Raw genomic sequence first — 24,055 nt, forward strand, 5'->3', positions numbered from 1 at the left:
CCTTTTCTTGTAAAACATTCTTAGTTTAATTTACCTTCCCTTACTTTTTGATAATACTCAGCTTATCAGGACAAGACCAGATTTCTTTTCTTGGATTGATTTTGCCCAATCAAGTATATATCTGTAGATTTTTCAGCCTGCAAAAATCTTGGTGGCCTTTTCACCTACCCAGCTACTAATGCTATAAAACCTAAATATGCCAAACCTTAGAATACTGTTCTAAGTATTCTAAGGTTTATAGCACATGAAAAGCCTCCCTAAATTCCTGATGCTGTTAAAAATAAATAGTTCCACTACTGGATGATATCTCTCTCTCTCTCTCTCTCTCTCTCTCTCTCTTTCTCTCTCTCACACACACAGGCTCATACCAATAATTTTCACAAATGGTGTGTTCCTACATTGTGTTTTCAGTACATCCACAGATTAGGTTATAATGAAACAAAATCTGTGCTTCTCTTGATTTTCACTAAGCTTGCACCAGAACTTGCCCAGTCCATTTACAGTTCAAACTGCTGTATTCCCGAAGTCTACAATTCCCAGATTTCTAGAAAGAAAGATTATTAATAGATTTCCTCTCTCTCTCTCTCTCTCTATGAAAACTTGTGCACGCATGCACATGTGTGTGATTTACATAAATAAGTAAATAAAATGTTAAAGTCTAAAGTGCACTATATCCTTAATTCTTTCAATTAAGGATAGAAAATGTCAAACATCAGTCAAATAAACTAGTCTTAATCCATTAAGGAAATGAATACTTACCACAAGCTGTGTAAACAGTAATGTGATAAAGAAAACAAGAGACTGGTGGCCAGGGTAACATTTTGTTGCAACTACACAAAACTGTTCAGCAGCTGACAGTCTTACTGATCTGAAAAAGAAAAGCATGAAATTAACTTAGATTAATAATTTAAAGCAGAATGAAAATGTAGAATCTGCTAAGTAATATACAGGGTGTTCGGGATAAATTTGACAGTTTCGTAAGGAAAAAGAAAATCTTCTTTGTATCTATTAAATTTAATGAATTGACAAAAAAACATTACAGGCAGAGTTAATTACAATACTATCAACAAGATTTACTCAAAATAACCACCATTAGCATCGATCACAGCTTCAATTCTGCTTCGGAACCTCGAACAAGCTGATGCTACAGTCTCCCTGGGAAGGGCCGCAAAAACTGTTTTAATTTTATCCATTAACTGGGCTTTTGTATTACTGGAAGTGCGATTGGTGTCTTTTTCAACTGCGCCCCATACAAAATAATCCATGGGGTTAAGGTCTGGGGAGTTTGGAGGCCAAACATTTGGACTGGTGAAGTCGTAGAAATTTTCAGACAACCATTTTTGACTTTTCCCAGAGGTGTGGCAAGGGGCCGAATCCTGCTGCCATACATACGGCCTACCATTGGCTACCCTTGTTATCCAGGGCTTGACTACAGTTAGCAACTCCACGAACAAAGCCCGAATTCCAATGCCAGGGTTCTTCAACACCTGTTCCTGCAGATTTGCGAGGAATTCTGCTGTACGAACGCAATCAGATTGTCTGCTAGGGATCTTTCTTCTTGCTACATCCTCGTAGTCACCATTGCAAGTCTCTAGTTCATGCCTGATTGTTTTTACTGTATTCAGGGAGCATTGGGCAGCAGTCGTAATATCCTTATTTTGATGGCGGGCACGAATCATCATGATACAAGTTATTCTCTTCCATGATTCAGGTGGGTTCCAGCTATCCATCCTTTCTGACATCTTGTATATGAATGAAGAAGGGTCCAAACTTTTAAATGAAGAGAAGTGTGTGTTAATACATGTAACTTACGGAAAAATATAATTAATTATAAATATGTCAAATTTATCCCGAACACCCTGTACATGCAAAAATAAATAAATAATAAAAATAAAATAAAAAATAACACACACATAAGGATAAATCAAGAAGTCTTTACCAACATTTTACCCCATCCCCAATATATTGCAGATTTATGAACAATCTGGAATATACTATTCAAAAATTGCATTATTTTTTTTTTTTCTGGTAAGGAAAAAATTTAATTTTTTCTTACTAAAACACTACACATATTTTATGAAGATGTGCTGAAAAGTTGTGATAATCACTATGAAGGAATTGCGGTAGAACCATGTAACCTACACATTATTCTACACATTCCCTATAACAATTTGTGAGGAATATGTAGAAATAATGTGTAAGTTACAATTCTAATAAATCATTTGCAATCCTCTGAGAAAAACGTCTTTCCCTTATTGAATAACCAGTCCTCAGCTGCAGATATGACTTCATCATCTGTTGTAAATTTTGTTCCTTTTATGTGTTGTTTTAAACTTGAGAATAGGAAATAGTCAGGTGGGGCCAGGTTTGGCAAATAGGATGGGAGATACAGACATTAAAAGCCCAAGTTGTGTATTTCTGTTGTGTTTGATGAGCAGTGTGAACAGATGTGTTGCCTTGAAAAACTAACGCACCTCTGCTAGTTTCCTGCAGCCTTTTTCCTTCAGTAACTCCTTAAATACATTGAGGGCTATTGAATAAACTGCTGTTGTAACAGTTTCACCTTTTTTGAGGTACTTGGTGTGGATTACACCATCCATATCCCAAAAGTCCAGCAGAAACCTTCCCTGCTGACTTTTGGGTTTGGAACTTCTTTGGCCATGGAGAACTGTTGTGCCTCCACTCCACTGACTGATCTCTGGGTCATATTGATGAAGCCATGTTTCATCAACAGTCACAAAATGAGCCAAAAAATTTGCGCCTGATTTCTCAAAATGACCTGAAATCCCTTGAGATGACAGCATACATTCTCTCTTTTGCTCAGCATTCAAACACTTTGCTGAGGGTTTCTGCATGTCCAGATGTTGGTGGATAACGATCTCAACTTGTTCTGTGGATATCCCAAGAGTCTTTGCAATGTTTTAAGAGCTGATATTTGTCTATCATCAAGGATTATGGCATGCACTGCATCAATGTTTTCAGGTGTGATCATTGTGAAAGGTCTTCCTGATCTGGGGGGGGGGGGGGGGAGCATCTGTTGTCTCAGGATACCCAGTTTTAAACTTGGCCACTTATCTGACAACTGTTGGATATGCTGGGACATAATCCTCTGAAGTACTACACAAAGTTTAGTGAATATCAGTTGCAGACTTTTCTTGCAACACAAAAAACTTGATGACCGACACCTCAGTGTCTTAGAATTTCTTCAAAACCTCTGACATGTCTACTTGTATATCCTAAAAGAAAAAGAATGAATTATTACAATTTAATGAAACATAGGGTTAAAGGGTTTTAAGATATGTTCTTTCTTGTGATTTTATCAGTTCCTTTAATATCATTTTTGTTCTAGGTGACTGGTCAAGAATTTCACAAGCATCTGAAAACACTGTCAAAATAGTAAGGATCAAAGCTGTATAACTGAGAGGAGACCTCCACATAGCCATTAAAGGAATGCGGAGAACCGAACAGGTCTTCTGACCTAATGTCCAATCTGCACCTTCTCGTGGTGCACCCTGTAGGGTATCTACCTAGATACTGAACAAACGAGGATGGGCTGGCAATTTGGGATTTAGCCAACCAAATTGTATTCTTATTGGTTAAATCAAAATAAAAAATGATGGTACAACATGACAAAATTTCATGCTGGCTGGGGAGTCGCCTGGTTAAACAAGGCCCCCTTTGTTTTCGCCAGGGAACCAGGGCGAACAGCGAAAAGTCAGCTACTGGAACAAATCTGAAAACAAACCCCAACTCAACATCACTAGAGTTAAAGATCGGTACTATCAACGTAAGAAGCCTGAATGGCAAAGAAATGGAGCTAGCTGAGGAATTAGATACGTACCAGACCGACATAATAGGGGTGACTGAAACAAAAAAGACAAAAACTGGTGAGATCTTTCTGAGCAATAAATACAAAATGTTATATTCAGGCAATGACAATCAAGGAAAAGAAGGAGTAGCCATAGTATTCAACACAAAATACGAGGCTAATCTCCTTGAATGGCAGGCAGTCTCAAGTAGAGTGATGTGGACAAATATGAGAATGGGGAACTGAACAATGACACCTATTTATGCCTATGGTTTCACAGAAGGTTCTACTAAGGTAGAAGTGGGGGAATTTTTTGATGCTTTAGAAAAAGCAACTGACACAATGAAAAAGGAAAAGTTGGTCCTTGTTGGGGATCTGAATAGCAGAGTAGGAAATGACTGTCAGACATATAAAAATATTTTGGGAAAATTTGGAGAAAAGAGCAAAGCTAATAATAATGACAAATATCTGTTGGATTTCTGCTCAGGACATGGACTGGTTATTACTAACACCATGTTCCAACATAAAAATGTGCACAAATTCACATGGAGAGAAGAGGCAAGGAATAAGAAAAGTCTCATTGACTATGTTACTGTTGATAGTGATGTTTTCTTCCTGGTGCAGGACACCAGTGTACAGAGAATTTGAAATTGGAAGTGATCACTTCCAATTTCATATTGAAAAGAATAACATGTAAGAAAGTTTTAAAGCGAATAAAAGTTGAGCAGCTCTCAGATGTGAACTGTAGACTAACATACACAAAAATTATTGGATCTTATTTTTAGAGGGACCTATGGCATATTATAATTATTTATAATTATTAAAAACAACATGTAAGTCCACAGTAATAACTTTAATTAATAAATAAGGTAGAGATTTCGTACTAAAAATAATAGTACATCTTCAGTGTTATAAACAGATAGGAATAGAATACAAGTAATGAATATTTGGTGGATCACCTATTAAAATACAATGTTGTCACAAGCTAGGAAATGAAAGAAATTAATAAATAATTAATATTTGAGATAATTAGTTTTTTAATGATTACATAAAATAAAAGTCTCCCAGATCTTCGAGAGAGAGAGAGAGAGAGAGAGAGACAATCATTTCGATTTAAATTTGGTCAGTGTAAAAAAGCTTCACAACTTTCTTTAAAGAGGCATTCATATTTGAACCTGCATCTATGAAGTAGAATAGCTTTATCCCACTGGATATTATGGGTAGTGGTAATACTGTGTTGTGCTAGAACAGACTTCTGAGGTTTGTTGTAATCAATATAATATTGATGTTCTTTAATTCTTTTTTCCACAGAAGAGTCTGAGTTGTTAGTCGGTTTTGACATTGTATCTCTGTTTACCAATATCCCATTAGCCGACACAGTCAATTTATTATATGAAGATTATCATCATCATCATCAAATTCCTGCCATGTACCCTCAAGGGGTGCACAGGACACGACAGTACTACATGAAAAAAATTACATCATTATTAATTTCCTATCTACAATTTTCCTCCAAATCAGTCTGTTACTTGTCAAGACTCCAACATTATCAGATCTTATATTTCTATCGTCTAAAGCATTTTGTACCGTATTAATCTGCCTATATCTTGGTCTTCCTCTGGGTTGTTTTGCTGCCAACCTGGCAGAGAACACATGTTTTGCTAATCTTTCCTCGCCCATTCTGTTTAAGTGACCATACCACCTGAGATTAGCTCTGCTAACACATTCCTGGATGCTGACAATGTCAAGTTCATTCCTAATATCCTCGTTTTTAATATGATATTGCCATTGATGCCATCTGTTCATGCCTATAACCTTTCTCAGGACTCTCATATCTGTGGTCTCTAGTCTTAGGTCAAGTGTTTTACTTCTGACCCAGCTCTCAGATCCATAAGGGTTTGAACACTGTCTTGTACACAGCTAATTTAGTGTTCCGACTGATTTCTCTCTTATTCCATATGAATTTATTCAACTGACTTCCCACCATACCAGCTTTGCTGATTCTGTTGTCTATTTCTATATTTAATTTACCATCTTCAGTAAAAATCATTCCTAAATAGCTGAAATGTTTTTCTTGTTCCACAGGTTCTCCATTCACAACACAGTTGACATTTTCAATAATTCTGCCTATTTTCATTGTCTTTGTCTTTTTATTGCTGACCTTCATACCATATCTATTGCAACAGCTATTCAATTTAGTCAGAGAATCTTGCAGACTTGTAGCAGATTTATTTAGAAGTATAACATCATCCGAGTAAAGCAAAGAGCTGACATTAACATCTCCAATTTTGATATCATGTTTAATACCACTTTCCTTCATAATGTGATCCATATAGATAATGAATAACAGAGGGGATAATGTACATCCTTGTCTCACACCAGATTTAACATTAAACCATCTTCCTGTACTTCCTTCAATTCTAACTGCTGACTTACAACTCAAATAAAGACTAAGTATTGCTTGATATAATGCCCCATTGACACCATATAACTGAAGCGTATTGAATAGCTTCTCTCTTGGCACCTTGTCATATGCCTTTTTCAGATCGACAAAACTTAAATACAGATCTTTGTTATATTCCCATGCTTTCTCGACTATTTGTCGTAAAGTGAAGATCTGATCCTGACAGCCTCTTGGCCTGAATCCAGCTTGTTCTTCACCAAGCTTTTCTTCCACAATTCTTCTCAACCGTTTCTCAAGTATACTTGCATAGATCTTGCCAGGAACACTCAGTAGGGAAATACCTCTGTAATTCTCACATGCAGTTTTATATCCCTTTGAGAGCTCTACTCCAATCATCGGGAATTTGTCCCTCTGTCCAGGCTTTCTGAACTATGCAGTGCAGCAACTGTGAGAGTCTTATACCACCATACTTCAGCATTTCTGGTCGAATATCATCTACTCCTGCTGCCTTTCCACATCCTTTGATGGCTTTTTCTACTTCTAGTATGGATATGTATTCCTGACTGCATGCCTGGTCAGTGTTTTTTACCACTGTGCTGTCATCACTGCTTGTTTCATTTAGCAGTTTTTCAAAGTAATTACTCCATACTTCAAGGATATCTTTTTCTCCTGTTTTCATTTCACCTTTATCATCTCTAATTCCTTTTACAGCACTCTTTCCTCCATTCCTAAGCTTCTTCAACAACCTCCAGAATATTTTGCCACCTTCTTGATATTTATTTTCTATATTCTTGCCAAAGTCCTCCCATGACTTTTGTTTAGCTAGTTTTACACACTGTTTAGCTTTCTTACATTTGTCTCTGTATTCTGTAAGAGTAAAAGCTGACTTATTTGCCAGGAACTTTTGATATGCTTTCTTCTTTTCCTTCACTGCCTCTTTAACTTCCTGTGTCCACCAGAGAGTTCTGATTTTTTTATCCTTACAGATAACCTCACCACATGCCTCTCTGGCAGAATCAATCAATGTTTTCTTCAGAGTTTGCCACTGAATCTCCAAGGTTTGATTCCTGTTCTCATACTATTTCATTTTTTCTTCAATAATCTTTGTGTATTTTAGTCTACAGTTCACATCTGAGAGCTGCTCAACTTTTATTCGCTTTAAAACTTTCTTAAATGTTATTCTTTTCAATATGAAATTCAATTTTATCCTGCTCAAGACTAAATAGTGATCACTTCCAATTTCAAATCCTCTGTACACTCTGGTGTCCTGCACCAGGGAGAAAACATCACTATCAACAATAACATAGTCAATGAGACTTTTCTTATTCCTAGCCTCTTCTCTCCATGTGAATTTGTGCACATTTTTATGTTGGAACATGGTGTTAGTAATAACCAGTCCATGTCCTGAGCAGAAATCCATCAGATATTTGCCATTATTATTAGCTTTGCTCTTTTCTCCAAATTTTCCCAAAATATTTTTGTATGTCTCACAATCATTTCCTACTCTGCTATTTAGATCCCCAACAAGGACCAACTTTTTATTTTTCATTGTGTCAGTTGCATTTTTTAAAGCCTCAAAAAATTCCTCCACTTCTACCTTAGTAGAACCTTCTGTGGGACCATAGGCACAAATAAGTCTCATTGTCCAGTTCCCCATTCTCATATTTGCCCACATTACTCTAGTTGAGACTGACTGCCATTCAAGCAGATTAGCCTCGTATTTTGTGTTGAATACTATGGCTACTCCTCCTTTTCCTTGATTGTCATTGCCTGAATATAACATTTTGTATTTATTGCTCAGAAAGATCTCACAAGTTTTGGTCTTTTTTGTTTCAGTCACCCCTATTATGTAGATCTGGTACTTATCTAATTCCTTAGCTAGCTCCATTTCTTTGCCATTCATGTTTCTTACATTGATAGTACCAATCTTTAACTCTGGTGATGTTGAGTTGGGGTTTATTATCAGATTTGTTCCAGTAGCTGACTTTTCGCTGTTCGCCCTGGTTCCCTGGCGAAAACAACGGGGGCCTTGTTTAACCGGGCGACGCCCCCGTCGGCATGAAATTTTGTCATGTTATACCATCATTCTATATTTTGGTTTAACCAATAAGAATACAATTTGGTCGGCTAAATCCCAAATTGCCAGCCCATCCTCGTCCGTTCAGTATCCAAGTAGATACCTAACAGGGTGCACCACGAGAAGGTGAGGATTGGACATTAGGTCAGAAGTCCTGGTCGGTTCTCCGCATTCCTTTAAAGGCTATGTGGAGGTCTCCTCTCAGTTATACAGCTTTGAACCTTATTGCAAAAATTTTCGAATTTGTTATCCATTCAGGTTATTTTAGTTGGAAAAACAAGTTCTACAAACAAGTTGAAAGTACTGCCATGGGTAGTCCTTTGTGTCCACCTTTGGCTATTTTTTTTTTGAAACAATTCGAAGAGACTGTTTTTGTCATTTGGTCACATACTGAAGATGAGCTTTCCACCTTTCTACAACAGATAAATAGCCTTCATCCTCGTATCCGATTCACCATGGAAAAGGAAAATTCTGATACTTTATCATATTTGGACATCCTGCTTACTTGCACTTCTTCTGGTACCTTATGTACAAGCGTCTTTCAAAAGCCCACATTTACTGGCAGATACATTCATAAAAAGCCTGCTCACCATACATCTCAAAAATTTGGCATTCTTAAATCTCTAATTAATAGGGCACATAAAGTTTGCTCTTCTCCAGAAATCTTACAACAAGAACTTTACATTATTAAAAAGTTAATGGTATCTAATAATTACCACCATAATCAAATCCAACAGATAATTGAATCTTATGTTCCAATACCTAAGGTTTCTTCAACAGTTCACAGAGTTCCAATCGCCTACATTCCAGGAATCTCAGAACCTATAGGTAGAATTTTAAAAAAGTACCAATTGATTTCCACTTATATTCCTATCAACAAAATGTCTTCCTTATTGCCTTCTACAAAAGATAAACTGTCATCTCTGTCTTTGGCTGGCGTTTACAAAATTCCTTGTGAATGTAATGTGATGTTTCTTATTTTGGACAAACTGGCCATTCTGTGGAAAAAAGAATTAAAAAACATCAATATTATATTGATTACAACAAACCTCAGAAGTCTGGTCTAGCACAACACAGTATTACCACTAACCATAATATCCAGTGGGATAAAGCTATTCTACTTCATAGATGCAGGTTCAAATATGAACGCCTCTTTAAAGAAAGTTGTGAAGCTTTTTTACACTGACCGAATTTAAATCAAAATGATTGCCTCTCTCTCTCAGTACTCATTCTTTGCTAGCAGGAAAAATTTATGATTTAAAGGATATGAAAAGAAAACTAAAATAGTATTTACTTATATTGTTATTTCATAGAGTGATAATGTTTTCTTTCTTAAGGATAGTAGTCACTGTTACTGTTTACTTTCACCACAATAGGCAAATTCATTGTGGATCATACCTTAGAAATCCTTATGTCTGCATTTCTTTCTACTTGAAGAGATCTTTCCATTTATTTACATAATGCACACCCAACCAGTTGAATAACCCACTAAGCAATGATAACAATGTTAGGAGTACGATTAAAGAGTTACAAAATCCAGCAAAATTGTATCTCAACCATCAAAAATGCTTTAAAAATTACATATTTTCTTAAATTGTGTGTGTGGGGGGGGGGGGGGGGGGGGGAGCAGCATATACCCTAACAATGGTCCTACATCCAAATGTCTTATTTTCATAATTCAGCCAGTGATATTTAGTCAGTTGGCACTGGTTAGTGCAACTTCACCAAACGTTATACGCATTAGTGAGACTTAGCCTTAACAGTAGATGTAGTTACAGGGATAGAATGTGGGGAGGGGCAAAATTCCCTTGCATTAGGGAGGTTCTAAGACTGTACTGGCAAATATAGACCAATCAGTATTTCAGCCGTTATGGTAAAAGTACTAGAAAAATGTTCAAAAAGAGAATTCAAGTATGGGTAGATAAAAATATGATACTGTACGAAGGTCGATATGGCTTTGTGAAGAGTCAGTCATGCCTTAGCAATTTACTAACTTTTTATAATAGAGTAACAGCTGAGTTGGATGAAGGAAATGGCTACACGATTATTTTTCTAGATTTTGCAAAGGTATTTGACAGAATATCACATGGAACTCTGTTATGCAAATTAAAGCAAATGGGGATAAGTGGATAAGAAGTTGGATGCTGGACAGATATCAAGAAGTGGTATATGAAGGGGCAAAATCAAGGTGAAAAATGGGTGACTGGTGGTGTGTCGGAAAGTTCAGTGCTGGGATCATTGCTGTTTATTTTGTATATAAATGATATAGGAAATAACCTGAAAGGAAATATTCAGTTGTTTGCTGATGATGCAAAATTAGATAGAATAATAGTTAATCAAGGTAATGTGAAAAGCCTGCAGGATGATTTAAATAGGCTGTCAGTATGGGCAAAAGATAATGGGTATCAGTTTAATGTGGAGAAATGTAAAGTTATGCATTTCGGGAAAAGTTGATTACAAGCTACGCATCACATTGCTGGCACTGTACTCCAGGAAATAGATAAAACTAGAGATTTAGGGGTGGTGATAAACAGAGAGTTAAAGTTAGATGGCATATTGCTAAGATGACTTGGGTATTGAAGAACACATTAACATGTAGAGATAAAGGCAGTTGTTATTCCTCTTGATAAAGCTTTGATATGCCCACATCTGGATTACTGTGCTCATTTCTGGTCCTCTGGATTTCTTGCGGATGAGGAAGCAGCGGAGAAGATTCGAAGGCAAGTGACCAAGATGGTGAGTGGTCTGTGGAATGCAGGATAGATTGGGGTTTGTGTGTGGAATGCAGAACTTCTTTGATAATGACAAAAACATTTAAGTTGCTTAAAGGACTTTATAGGATTGATGCAGGGGAAATGTTTCAGCACTTGGCTAGAGAGACCAGAACAAGGGATCATCCCTGAGAGTTGAATAAAAGTATGGTTAGTAGGGTATAAAGACTAGATTTTTTGTTAGAGAGTTGTAAATGATTCTTTAAAGATACTTGTGACATTAGGATTATAAAATATATACACGTTCACAAGAATATTATTTAATTTGCCAAATATTTCAGTCTGAATATTACAGCTAATCTTGTTCTTGTTTTTTAAAACTATTCCTATGTAGCCACTGAAGATGGTCTGAAATATTCAGACTGAAATTAAATAATATTCTGTTGTAAACGTGTATATATTTTATAGTTGTAAATGAGAGGAAAAGGTTGCCAGAGTCAGTTGTGAATGCTTTGTCTGTTAATGGGTTCAAGGAAAGGTATGATAGATTGAGTCTCCTGCAATGAGTCTTAGGACTCCATGGGGGTGCCTGTATAAGAATAATAATATACTTTGCACAGAAGTCTTTTTTTAATCAACAGTCCAGCAACTTTGCCAGACATTAATGTCAGTTATTTCTTGCTTTTAGATGCTGATACCATCATCAAAACGTCTTTGACACAGCCTCTGCAGACTCTTCACTTGTTTTCTTATTTGTTTTTAATTTCTAAGTGTGAAAGGGTTAAAGAAACTAGTAATTCTTCTTTCTCATTTTTTACTTTATGGTTCAAGACTTTTTTTATTATTATTTACTTCTTAGACAAACAGAGCATCTGCAAAAGTCATAAAATCTAGTAAAAATGATTTACTACACATTTGTGAGGGGAACAGACAAATCAACTTGTGTTATACTTGACCTTCTAGCAGGACACAAGATTTGTCCAGTACTTTCTGTTTGTATATACATAGTGTGTGTATGCAAACAGAATTTGTGTGTTGGGAGTTTAACAGTAGAATGAAATGCAACTATATAGTGAAACATGTCTCCCCTAGAAGCACCACACTACAGATGTGCAACAAAAATCAAGTCAAGTTTTATTGTAGCACTTAAAAAGAGCACACAGACAATGTATGCTATATTTAGTGAAAAACAGAGTAATTAATAGAATTAGAAATTATATTTAAATTATCTTTGTTATATAAATAATAAGGTAATATTTTATTGTAGCACTAAAATGCAGTCCTGTTTGAGGTACAACTCACACGAGACACAGTCTGGTGATATGTTAATATATAAACATGGAAGTGATTTAAAATTCTAAAAATAGTGATACCAAATATCTTAACAACAGGTACAGTAAAAATGCAAATTTCACTAAATAATTAATCTTATTTGAATATTAGATAAATGAAAAAAAAAAAAGACTGAATATTACAAATTGCTAATGTACAGTATCCATATGTACATGGCACTGTTCAATAAAGATTTTGGTATGCTGTGTGATGATTGCAGGTAACACTGTTACCTGCATTCAATGATCAATTGTGACATTTTTTTAAATCATTGATGGGACAAATGTCTCAAAAATGGAGGTTAAGAAAAAGAGTTTAGGGATTTACTCTTTGATTTGTTTATTCTGATATGATTATATTACTATGTCAAATAAAATGTTCAGTTTTTATTTATTATTATTTTTTTTACCATTGTACAAGGTGAAAAAAAAAAGTTACCTGTTTTTACAAATTAGTAGAAGGTCAATAATGAACAGATGCCATGCTCTATCTTTCATTAGAATATCTAATGCTTCAGGACAAAGAGCTATTGCTATAGACAAAACTTCCAGAGCTTCTTTGCACAACTGGATTTCTTCTGGATCAACAGGTTTACTTGTCTGAAAACAGCAAGAAAATATTCATTAAACTTTATCAATCAGAATGACTACATAAACACTATTAAGATTTGTTAAACTTTTACACACTTGCACTCTTTTTTACATTGCACTAAACACATGAATACTCCCAAATGGTCACACAGCTTATTTGTCATGAATGTTATTATCATCATCATCATTTATTTATTTTGTAATTATTCAGTTCTATTCACAGTAGAAAGATGCTAAATGTATTTCATTACATCTTTAATTTACTTGGGGAATGAGAGCAAGTATTCTGAATGAAATGCTATATGAGGTGTGAATATTCTCCTCACACTATCAAGTATATGAAAAGTTGGGCAAAATCAAGTTCATGTTATGTGCTACTGTCTTGAGTTCTATCAAAACAATCAAACTGATAGTTTACAAGCTGTGGTAGTTTGAATATGCATGTATGCTTGCAGTGAACACAATTTAGAACAGCATGCTAACATCAAGATTTGTGCAAAGTTAAGCAAAAGCGAAAATCTAGACAAGTCAAGAGTAGTTTATGGTTGATGATGCCATGAAAAAGGTCTAGTGTAGTGGTTCCCAAATTGTGCGCAGTGGCACACTGGAAAGCCACGAAATATTCCAACATTTTCACTGAAATAATTGCACCAACTGTGCACTACAACTGTCAGGTAGGCCTATGAAGTGCCATAACGAGGACATGGCGAAAGAGGTGCCCGCGACAGGTGCAAACTAGGTTTGGGGCACAAAACGTAAAAATAAATAAATAGATATATAAGTCCACTATTTTATGTCGTATTTTTAAATTTCAGTAATACTCCACTTTAGACACAAATTCTGCAACACACTGCAACTCATTTTGATGGGGTTAATGGTAAGTATTTAACATAATACATTTAGTAAAATTTAACTTGTTACATTTAAATTTTTCAAAATTTTTGTCATTTTTGGGTTGGGGGGGTGGGCACAAGTTAGCCGCTTGCCACACGCACTTCATACCCTCATTACTGTACTGGGCCTATGTTCTAACTTTGGGAGCTGTGGAAAAATCCTGATACACTAAGGGGAAGTTAACTGAAAAAGTTTGGGAACCACCGGTCTAGTGTATTTCTCTTGGAAGTTTTTTTCCACTTAGTTAGACTATAATAAATTTAGTTTAATCCTTTATCCAAGTGTAAGCAAATAAAGTTTGCACATGAAGTATCTTCAGGACCGAGGCAACTCATGGTAAAGGGAGACCAAGCTCTCATCACTCCTTATCTCAGTATCTCCCATAATGCAAAGTACATCTCCTTGCAGACATGTATAATGCTATGCATTAAGGGAAGGGCCACTATCGGGACCGGTTTTGACCTTTATTGAGGTCTTGTCAGTGGGAGACGGACCCAGAGGTGGTGATACTAAGGCAGAAGCAATGGAGAAGTCATATTTACCTATATGAATTGCCTAAAGGTGTACCACCTTATTATTAAATCTTAAGACACTTCAGGTGCAAACTTTGTTTGCTTACACTTGGATAAAGGATTAAACTAAATTTATTATAGTCTAATCAAGTGGAAAAAAAACTTCCATCTTTCTCTAAATCCAGAGCAATTTAATAATAAAGTGGTACATCTTTAGGCAACTCGTATAGGTAAATATGACTTCTCCATTGCTTTTGCCTTAGTATCACCACTTCTGGGTCTGGTTCCCACTGATGAGACCTCAATAAAGGTCAAAACCGGTTGGAAGCTTGGGTGATGAATAGCAATGCTGTAGCCCATGAAGTTTTAACAGAGGCTTGGCTGATGCTGTCACCCAGGTCCTGGGTGTATGTGTGGGAGGTAGGTAATGAATAGCAATGCTGTAGCCCATGAAGTTAACTGAGGCATGGCTGTTGCTGTTACCCCCTCATATGAGCAAATGTAAAATCATGTATTCAAGGGACTTTATTCAAAAACCTCTTGTATACCGATTTTACTGATAAGCAAAATACACTAAAAATACTTGTGGGTAAATACAGAAATTTTCATAATTTTATTTTGGAAAAATATTTTTTGTATATTACTGAATATTGTCACCTCAAAGGGTTTTTGTAAAACAAAAACCCTTTGCATTATGGGAGATACTGAGACAAGGAGTGATGAGAGTGTGGTCCACCTTTACCATGAGTTGCCTCAGTCCCGAAGCTACTTCAGGCACAAACTTTGTTTGCTTACACTTGAATAAAGGAATTAAACTACATTTATTATAGTGTATTTCTCAAGTGGCATAAGATATGCAAAGAGGGATGGGATGGTGTAAGGAATGATGAAAGAACTGACAACCCATCAAACATATGAAAATTTGGAAAGAGTGCAGGAAAGACAAGATCAGATCTTTTTGCTTGGACTAACATTTACCTCCAGTGTTTCCAGGCATACACACATCACATTGCATCACTAGCCTCCTCAGTATCCAAGAAACTTAGCACTCTCTTTCATTCAAGAGTCAAATTCACACCGAACCAAATCTTCACTATGTACAAATCCCAAATTCACCCAGGTTTAGAATATTACTCACGTTAGGATGGTGCATCTAAAACTTCCCTTAAAATTCTTGATGCCGTTCAGAGGTGAGCAATTAGGCTCATAGATCCCTCTCTTACATCCTCATTTCAATCTTTATCTCACAGGCACAGTGTTTCAGCACTGTGTCTATTCTATTAGGACTTCCATGGTAATTGCTCCAGTGAACTGGCAACCATCATTTCTTCACTTTTTGTTTCACCTGTTAATACACAAGCTGCAGCTGTCCAGCACTCTTTTACTGTGCAAATGCTAATACACTGACCCTGCTTCTATTCATCCTCTTTTATCCTATCCCCTTTTGTCTTCTGGAACAGATTCCCACCAAAAGTATTCCCAAACAACTACAATTTGAAGCTTTGTAGTTCAATAAACTTCAATCTCAATCCCTATCTGCACACCACACATGGCATTGATGTGCTTATATGTAGGTCCCTCAACCTCTACTGTATAGGATCAATATATAAGTTAGTTTGGTCCATAGTCAATTAAGCAAATGGTTAATGGTAGAAGAATTAACTTCAAACAGAAAACAGTGAGGAAAAGTTTTATGGACAACTGTGAACGAATGAGAAAATTTTCTACCAAGCTGTTGTCACAAATCTTGGATGAAGATAAAAGCACCACTGGCAGCTTAATGTTTGTTCTGATCTTTCATCACAATTAACTATTTTTGAGTTTTTTTTGCTTTTTTAAATAGAATTTTTGTAGCATAAGCACAATGTCATGTGTGGGGAACAATGTTGTTCCCCACACATGACAATAGCTATCCTCAAGTTTGAAGCTTAAAAAAAAATTTTAAAAAAATAAATAAATAAGACCATCCTCCATATTTACTAGACTGCAAACTTGAAAACCTTACATGCAGATTTTTTGACATGCAACATCATGTGCTGACAGTAATAAAAGGAAGAAAAGGTCTAGAAATATTGTCAATCACAGCGGCACAATCTAGCTTAACTGCATTGCTGAACAAGGAGGTTACTTCAAAGGTGACAATAGCCACAATTTTACAGATAAGTATATATAATTTTTACTGTATATACACAGAATGGTTATAATTAAAGAGTTGTTGTTCAGAGCCCATCTTTCTCTAAATCCAGAGTAATTTATTAAAAAAGGGTGGCACACCATTTGGCAACTCCTATAGGTAGAGATGACCAGCTAATGCTTCTGCCTGGTATCTCCACTTGGGCCTGCCTCCCACTGAAGAGACCTCAATAAAGGTCGAAACTAGTCTGGGTTGTGGCCCTTCCCTTAATGCATAACATTAGAGATATCCGCAAGGAGATGTGTTTTGCATTATGGGAGATACTGAGATAGGAGTGTTGGTGGCTTGCTCCACCTTTGCAAGGACTTCCCTGGTGTTGTACCACCTTACCCCAGTCCTGAAGATACTTTCAGGCGCCAACTTTGTTTGCTCACACTTGGATAAAGGATTAAACTAAATTTATTATATGCTAAAAGCTACTACCTCCTAGGGAATAAAGGAAAAACAGACACCCAGGTGCAAACATGACATGTTAATATAATTTTAAATATGGAAAGCATAAAGGTCAAACGAACAATAACTATGCTGCATGTGTGCCAGTTTTCTGAGAAACAAAGTGTTTATACTTCTTGGTGAGGACAGAGTATCATTGGCAAATACTAGAGTAAGACCTGGATAATTCGAATTTTAATACAATTTTTAAATACAGCCATATATAATTCACAGAGAAAATGGAAAAATTAATCACTTGGAAAATTATAATTTTTCCTGACTGAATCAAAGAAAGGCTGAAATATCTCATTTTACATACTTTATTTAAACACAAGTTCCAATCTTCTGTTTTTCTTTAGGAATTGTGTTAACACATTATCATAAAATGAAGGTTTTTCCTTCAGTTCCATCATCAATGTCTTTTCAGTAGCGATTAAACTTAGGTCTAAAAATTGCCTGTGTTGTGTTCCTCTATAACATGTATGTATTCTCTTCATAGCCGAAAAAAAAAGATGCTTGACTATAGCAGTAGAGTTCAGAATCACATGACAAGTTCTGCTTATAAATTCCCTTGAATCAACATGAAGTAGATTTTCTTGCATGAATTTTAATAGGTGATGCACTGGTTTCCTGGCAAATTCTTCAAGTGAAAGTAGTACTTTCAGTTCATTTTTCAAGTGAATGTAGTCAAACACTGTGCCATAGAAATCCTTTAAGTTTTCTAAAATACCATCTGAAAACGGTCTCTGCATACTGACCATATCTTTCACAACAACAGAGTTGAAAAAATTCAAGTTTCAAAAGTGGAGTATCTTTCTTACATCTCCAGGCACATGCAGTTGACTATTCCTGGTAAAATTGAAGGCACATGCTCTTCTCCATCTCTTCCTGTCCTTTTCGTCTCTTAGGTCTCAAAACTCGTCAACTATATGCTTCTCCTTTGATACAGAAATTCAAATATCATCAAATCCATGTTCCCTGTCATTCCTAAGTTGCTTCATAGTGCCATGCACCTTTTTACAACAGTACAATATATCATAAGATGAAGTTTGCAGTATATTATTCAAGACATCAGTATAGCCAAATAAAACAGAAAAAAATTTTCTATCAACAAATCTGTCTAAAAATCTTGCAAGAAATGCAAAAAATCACAAGCTTTGATTACAGCATCCATGTCCCATTCCCCAGAATTCTTCACTATGTGTTCAAAAAATTCAATGAGTTGATTTCTGATGTTTCACTGTGCTTGTTAAATGGAAAGTAAAGTTCCATCTGATTGGGGCAATGGGCGGTAATTTTTTTTAGCAACAAAATCTTGCAAAGCATTTATTCTTTTCAATGATTTAGAAAAATATGCCGGCAGTTTGGAAAAAAAAATCTACATGTTTGATATTTGAGAGGCTTTGCTTCAGAACTAAATTCAAAATGTGGGCATAGCAATGTGTAAATATTGCTAAAGGATATACCTCAATAACTTTCCTCTGTAAGCCATCAATATGGCTACTCATTACACAGGCACCATCATAATTTTGGCCGACTAACTTGTCCTTGATATTAAATTCCTTAACTCTGTTTACAACATACATAAAAAAGACCACTAGAAGTTCTATCATGACCTACATCTGTAAATCTGATGAACCTTTCGTGTATTTGCCCATTACGGACAAAACGGAAAACAGTTTATAGCTGCAATTTTGATACTACTTCAGCTGTTTCATCCAGAATAATGGCCACAAATGTAGTGGCAGCAGTTTCTTTTATTTATATCATTTTAACAACATTTTTATCACTAATACCATCATTTTATTCTGTGGAAGGAGTTCCTTGAAATACAGTCGAATCCTTTAAGTGACTGTCTAAAAGAGGATCATACTCATGGAGCACATTTAAAAATTTTATATAATTTTCTTGATTAGTTGATCTTCAGGCTCATCATGACCTCACAAAGAAAGCTCTACTTAGCCAAATAGCATACAGCATCAATTAATCTTTTTAAAATGTCTCCATTTTTCTTTGCCTGTTCATTATGATGGGTAACTTCAATTTTTCTTTGTCAATGAGAGTGTCAATTCCTTGTTTTCCCAAACATCTTGAGATTTAAAAATGATTAAACATGTGATTGTGAGCACTCCAGTTTTTACACTGCTGCTGTTAAATGGTTAAGGTCAGTATATCCATGTTTATTCTAAATGCTTTTCTCTCTAGGGGAGTGTGCTGATGATAGCAGGGGAATTAAGTCCACATAAAGGTAGACATGAAAGGGAGAAATGGTGTCAATGGTTATGAGGCAGTGTGGTGTAACGTGAAGGTTGAGAGGAAGACATATTTCGTTGGATGTGAGTGAGAAGCAGGTTCTTTGCATGGAGGGTGGTTGGTGAGTGGAATGCATTGCCTGAGTGTGTTGTGGATGTGGACACATTGTATGCAATAGTGAATACTTCACGATGAGTCTCTAACTCCATGGAGATCAAATGTTGATAATAATAATAAACAAGGCCAACAAAAAAGTCACGACCACACTTCACATCCAGTTAAACATTCTACTGTGCTGTATTGTGAAATAGAGAAGTTTCTCATATACTCAATTTTTGCATCTTTGGTGCATGCTCAGTAAATATGAAAGAGAAAGACGAGGTTTATCTCCTTCGAGTACATACAATCTACAAAAGTTCTGGAAGAAAACAGGACATTCAGTAGATCATCAAAGCTGTTTCCCATTGTAAATATGGGCAAAAAAAGTTATCAATTTATGGAAAAGTATATATTAAAAACTTACCTACCATGTCATTTCACACTTTACACACGCAAAACAGATGAAACTCAGAAAACAAAAACAGGAACTCATGACAAAGGACAACGTTCAATAGGATTGGTTGACATAATAACCAATCACATCCGCTGAGTGCTATTGACATTGTCTCAGGGCTCACCAAGCCTCGCCTTATCAGCGGTTTAAAACCACTAGAACAGTAAAAATTTGACCTGCTGCACTCTCTTTACATATTTTCAAAGGGCTCAAAGATATATGTATTTTGAAAGCACACCTGGGATATTAACACGAATGTGATGCAATGTTTATGCATCGAAAAGTGCCCTCTACATGAAGCATTAGTATATTTTGTTTAATTACAGGAATCACGCAAAGCCTGGAAATAATTAGGGGAGTCTTTAATGAGAATAAATACAAATATAGTATATATAGTATAGGTAATACAGTAAAACCCCGAAGTTACGTGGTAGGTGGAAAAGCGCAATCGAATTCGGGGTATAATTTTGCATGTAATTTATATATACAAACATACAATTGGTACCAAAGGTTTACAAAAACACCTATATTTTTTAAGAAATATAATCATAATTGTAGTTTTTCGTACATAAAAAAAAAGTTATTTTGATGTTGATGGTTTCGTAAAATCTAATAGATTCGTCTGATGGTATAATGTCTTTTTCTTGTCATGCAAAATTTCTTCATAGCAAGCTAATGATTTTTTTATTCCTTGCCTTGTGGCTACAATTCATTCCTCGTTAGAATCTATGTCCTCCAAAATCTGTAAACCTTTCTTTTATGACTGTTCTTACTGTGGATTCCTGTAGATCGAACTTCTTTGCTAGCTCACAAATTTTCATTTCGCCTTCAAAATCCTTAATAATGTTGAGTTTTGTTTCCAAAACCAATGTTTTTCTTTTCTTGCTAGCAGTAGAAGAATTGGATTTGCTTCTTTTGGATGACATCATTATTTTTTATGTGATAAAATTTTTATCAAGAACATAACATTAAATAATCGCAAGGTTTGTAGACTATAAAAATCGTGTATGAATGGAGACCACGCGAAACACGTCAGTGCTTGTTCACAGCATGTGCGACACTGGCGAATGTGGCCGGCGCCTGAAAGATACAACTAGTGGTGAGGCATGAAGTGGGACGGGAATACGTACATATAAGAAACCGCGTAACTCCGGATTCGCAATATCAGTACAGTCGGGGTATGACTGTACTGATATTTCATGGATGAGCACTGCATACCTGGAATATTCGCTCTTATATATATAAATTGTAATAAGATTATATTTATGCTATGCCTGGCATTTTACACACACCAATTCTCACTACACTGAACATCAAATAATGTTTATTATTATTATTAATTTTTTTTTTATTACAAAGGTTTAATATATCTAATTTCTCTAACAGCATTGCTGTTATTACCAGAACATTTTGATAGCAAATGAATAACTTTTTGAAGCAGTGAGAGTGTGACTATATATATATACGATGCATATAAAACACCTATACAGTAACTATGCTTACACGATAGACAACGATATCAACAGTAAATATTTCAAATTTGGTAATTACTAGCAAAGCAGCCCACTGTGCTGCAAAACATGCATCAAGTCTTCTATACATACTTTTGTACCAGGTTTGTACCAGATAACTGCTACTCCATTCCAGTAGTTCTGTAACCATCCCATGAATGAAGAGAAACACTTTTGTCCAGTTGTTATCTATTGTTTCAATTCCTACCAGAAATATTCTTTGTGGCTAATATCAGAGCTCTCTACAAGCCAATCCATCACTGAAGCCTCACACTTCATAACAGGGTACATCACTGTTGTGTTGGTATCAGCAGTATTTTTCACTAAAGAATTGCCATAGTAAAGGTGGATGGGGGAGGCAATGAATGATGACCAAGTTTTTTCCACAAAAAGCAGTCCTACTCCAGGCATGCATTACTGGGCCAAAGTAAGAGGGAGAGATTCACTCCCGGGATATATAAGACAGTGGAATGTTATAGATGGTTTATGATATAGGGATTGTGGGTGGGGACATGGTGTACCCACTGAATGGCATGTGTGGTCATGGGAAGGGAGGAAGAGAATATAGGACTGTTTAGAGCCTTGGACCACTTGCTTAAAAGACTGACAGCCTCCTTGTTCAATTTCCAGGTCTGTTCATTTAAGAGCACTTTCATACTGGTCTAGGCTAGTCACATAGGAGCATGGAATCATTCCTTCCTTTTCTCAAACTAAGTATTTTCATACTGTGTAATGCCACTGTATATTACATATCCTAGTATACATGTAATTGATATCACAGGAATGGTTATCAGTTATATCAAGGGGAATGCCACTTCACCAATGCATTTGGTTCATTGTTCAAGAAAAGAAAAAAAAATTGGAGACAACATGTTCAAATAATAACTACTCGATACTTTAATCTTTATATTAAGATCATTCTCAGAATATATATCTAACACAGATCTACATGATGATTTACAGTATCTACAGCATGAACACTTTAATCAACGTTGACCCTAGTATGACTGCTGGCATGCAAGGGAGGGATATAAATAAATGATAAATTAAATACAACTTATATATGCATGGAATTACATCAACATTTATTGGTCAGGGCTTATTTCTATCAATCATCCCTCTTTTTTTTTTTTTTCTCCCTCTTTGAGGAACACTAGTATTGGCTTATAGTTCTTTGTGATCTCTGTATTCCATCTCTGGTTTGATACTTGGCTTTAAAGAGTTACTAGAATTCTACAATCCTGTTCTTTTATTAAACTTGTCACCAAATGTTATGTAGGTTGAAGATGGACCATCAATACGTTTGGGACTCATAAGCCATCATTATTGTTGAGGGTGACATAATCCTACATATAAACATCCTAACAACAGGTAATAAGATACATCTCCACCTCCAGAACTAGGGATAGGCAAAGTTTAAAGCTTGTTAATAATGCTGGCATTCACAAACTAGGGAAAATACTCATTGATTTTTCAAATGCATACAAATACCTCTTATTAAAAAAAAAAATATTCATATTTTATCCCAGCATAACATACTTTAATAATAAAACCTCCAACTTCTTTTATCTTTCACAAAGAGAGAGAGAGAGAAGCTTATTTGGCCCTAAATAAAAGCAGAATGCACTGGATCTCCACCTCCTGTCATTGCTATAGTTAGGTTCATTCCCTTAACATGCTAAATGTTCCTAACCCTGAATAGTATTCATCTGTATGATTGAATACATACTCAATGAATGATTGCAAATTTTCACTTTCAGTTGAGGGCTAAAAATTCAAGCTTCTTCAGGCAGGAAAATTCATACTTGTTATGCCAAAGATTAATTCTGGAATTTGCTGGGGAAAAAAAAATACATAAAACTCCACTTACTTAGTCAACAGCTACTACTTTATAGTAGTTTTTCTTCTATGGTCCTATATCATGAAAGTTATGCAGGCCTATATCTTAGTTTAATGAAACAAAAGTTTGTGCATGTAGTATCTCAATAATTTCTCTTTATAGATTTTTGCCCTCAGGTTTGTTTAAAGAATATCTACAGTATTAGTAATTTACCGACAAGACTTAAACAAACATTCAACACAGGTTATTCTTGCAGTAATATAAAGCAACATACCTAGCCCAATGAAGCATGTTTTGCATTGTAGGGTTCTAAGCACTTGTGAAGATAATGCAAGCAAAGTTCCTTGTTTGCTGTGAAGTAAAATTATATACAGATAACCCATGTATAATGCGGTACTTATAATGCAGTTTTGATATAACGTAGTCTACAAATTGTAGTAATCCTTATTCAACGCGGTTTTGATAAAAACACGGTCTACAAACTGTAGTAACCCATTATCTTTTCATATGTTTTCACGTGCAACTTGAAAATCAAACTTTATCTTCGTTAAATTTGCATCACCCTGCATCGCGCATGTTGTTATAAGTAGTGAATTTATATTCGTTAAATTTGCATCGTTCTGCATTGCACATGTAATTATAAGTAGTGAATTTGTATTAGGAGAAATAGCCTTTAGCATGCATGTACGTCAATTGTTTACAGTATAAAGTATTTATTGTTGAAAATTGACTTCGTTTTCTGCCAGGAAAGCACATTAAAATTATAAGTGTGTTAATCTCAAGCTGAACACTTTATTTTCTGATGAGTTACATACAATATGTAATGCTTTTTTATGTAAAAATTTTATTTTTATAGTAATGGCCACTTAGAGGACTTTTACGATATGGTTAAATGAAATTAGTGAATTAATTGATGGGGAAATAGATTTAAATGAGGAGGAACA

At 35.5% G+C, this 24,055-nt stretch overlaps 1 protein-coding gene across 4 annotated transcripts in view; it reads right to left on the reverse strand.

Moving 5' to 3' along the window:
• Positions 1-24,055, reverse strand: part of faf (ubiquitin carboxyl-terminal hydrolase-like faf) — a 1,099,079-nt gene that overhangs the window by 603,399 nt on the left and 471,625 nt on the right. For all 4 annotated transcript variants that reach the window (XM_090401226.1, XM_090401227.1, XM_090401224.1 and 1 more), the window contains 2 exons: positions 12,771-12,931; positions 760-868 (listed from right to left, as the gene is read on the reverse strand). In XM_090401226.1, coding sequence (XP_090257352.1) covers positions 760-868; positions 12,771-12,931 — 270 coding nt within the window. The remainder of the gene's footprint in view (positions 1-759; positions 869-12,770; positions 12,932-24,055) is intronic.

This window comes from Typopeltis vanoorti, chromosome 12 (genome assembly GCF_054136105.1).
Source record: "Typopeltis vanoorti isolate ZY-2024b chromosome 12, IOZ_Tvanoo_1.0, whole genome shotgun sequence".
In the NCBI taxonomy this organism is placed as follows: Eukaryota; Metazoa; Arthropoda; class Arachnida; order Uropygi; family Thelyphonidae; genus Typopeltis; species Typopeltis vanoorti.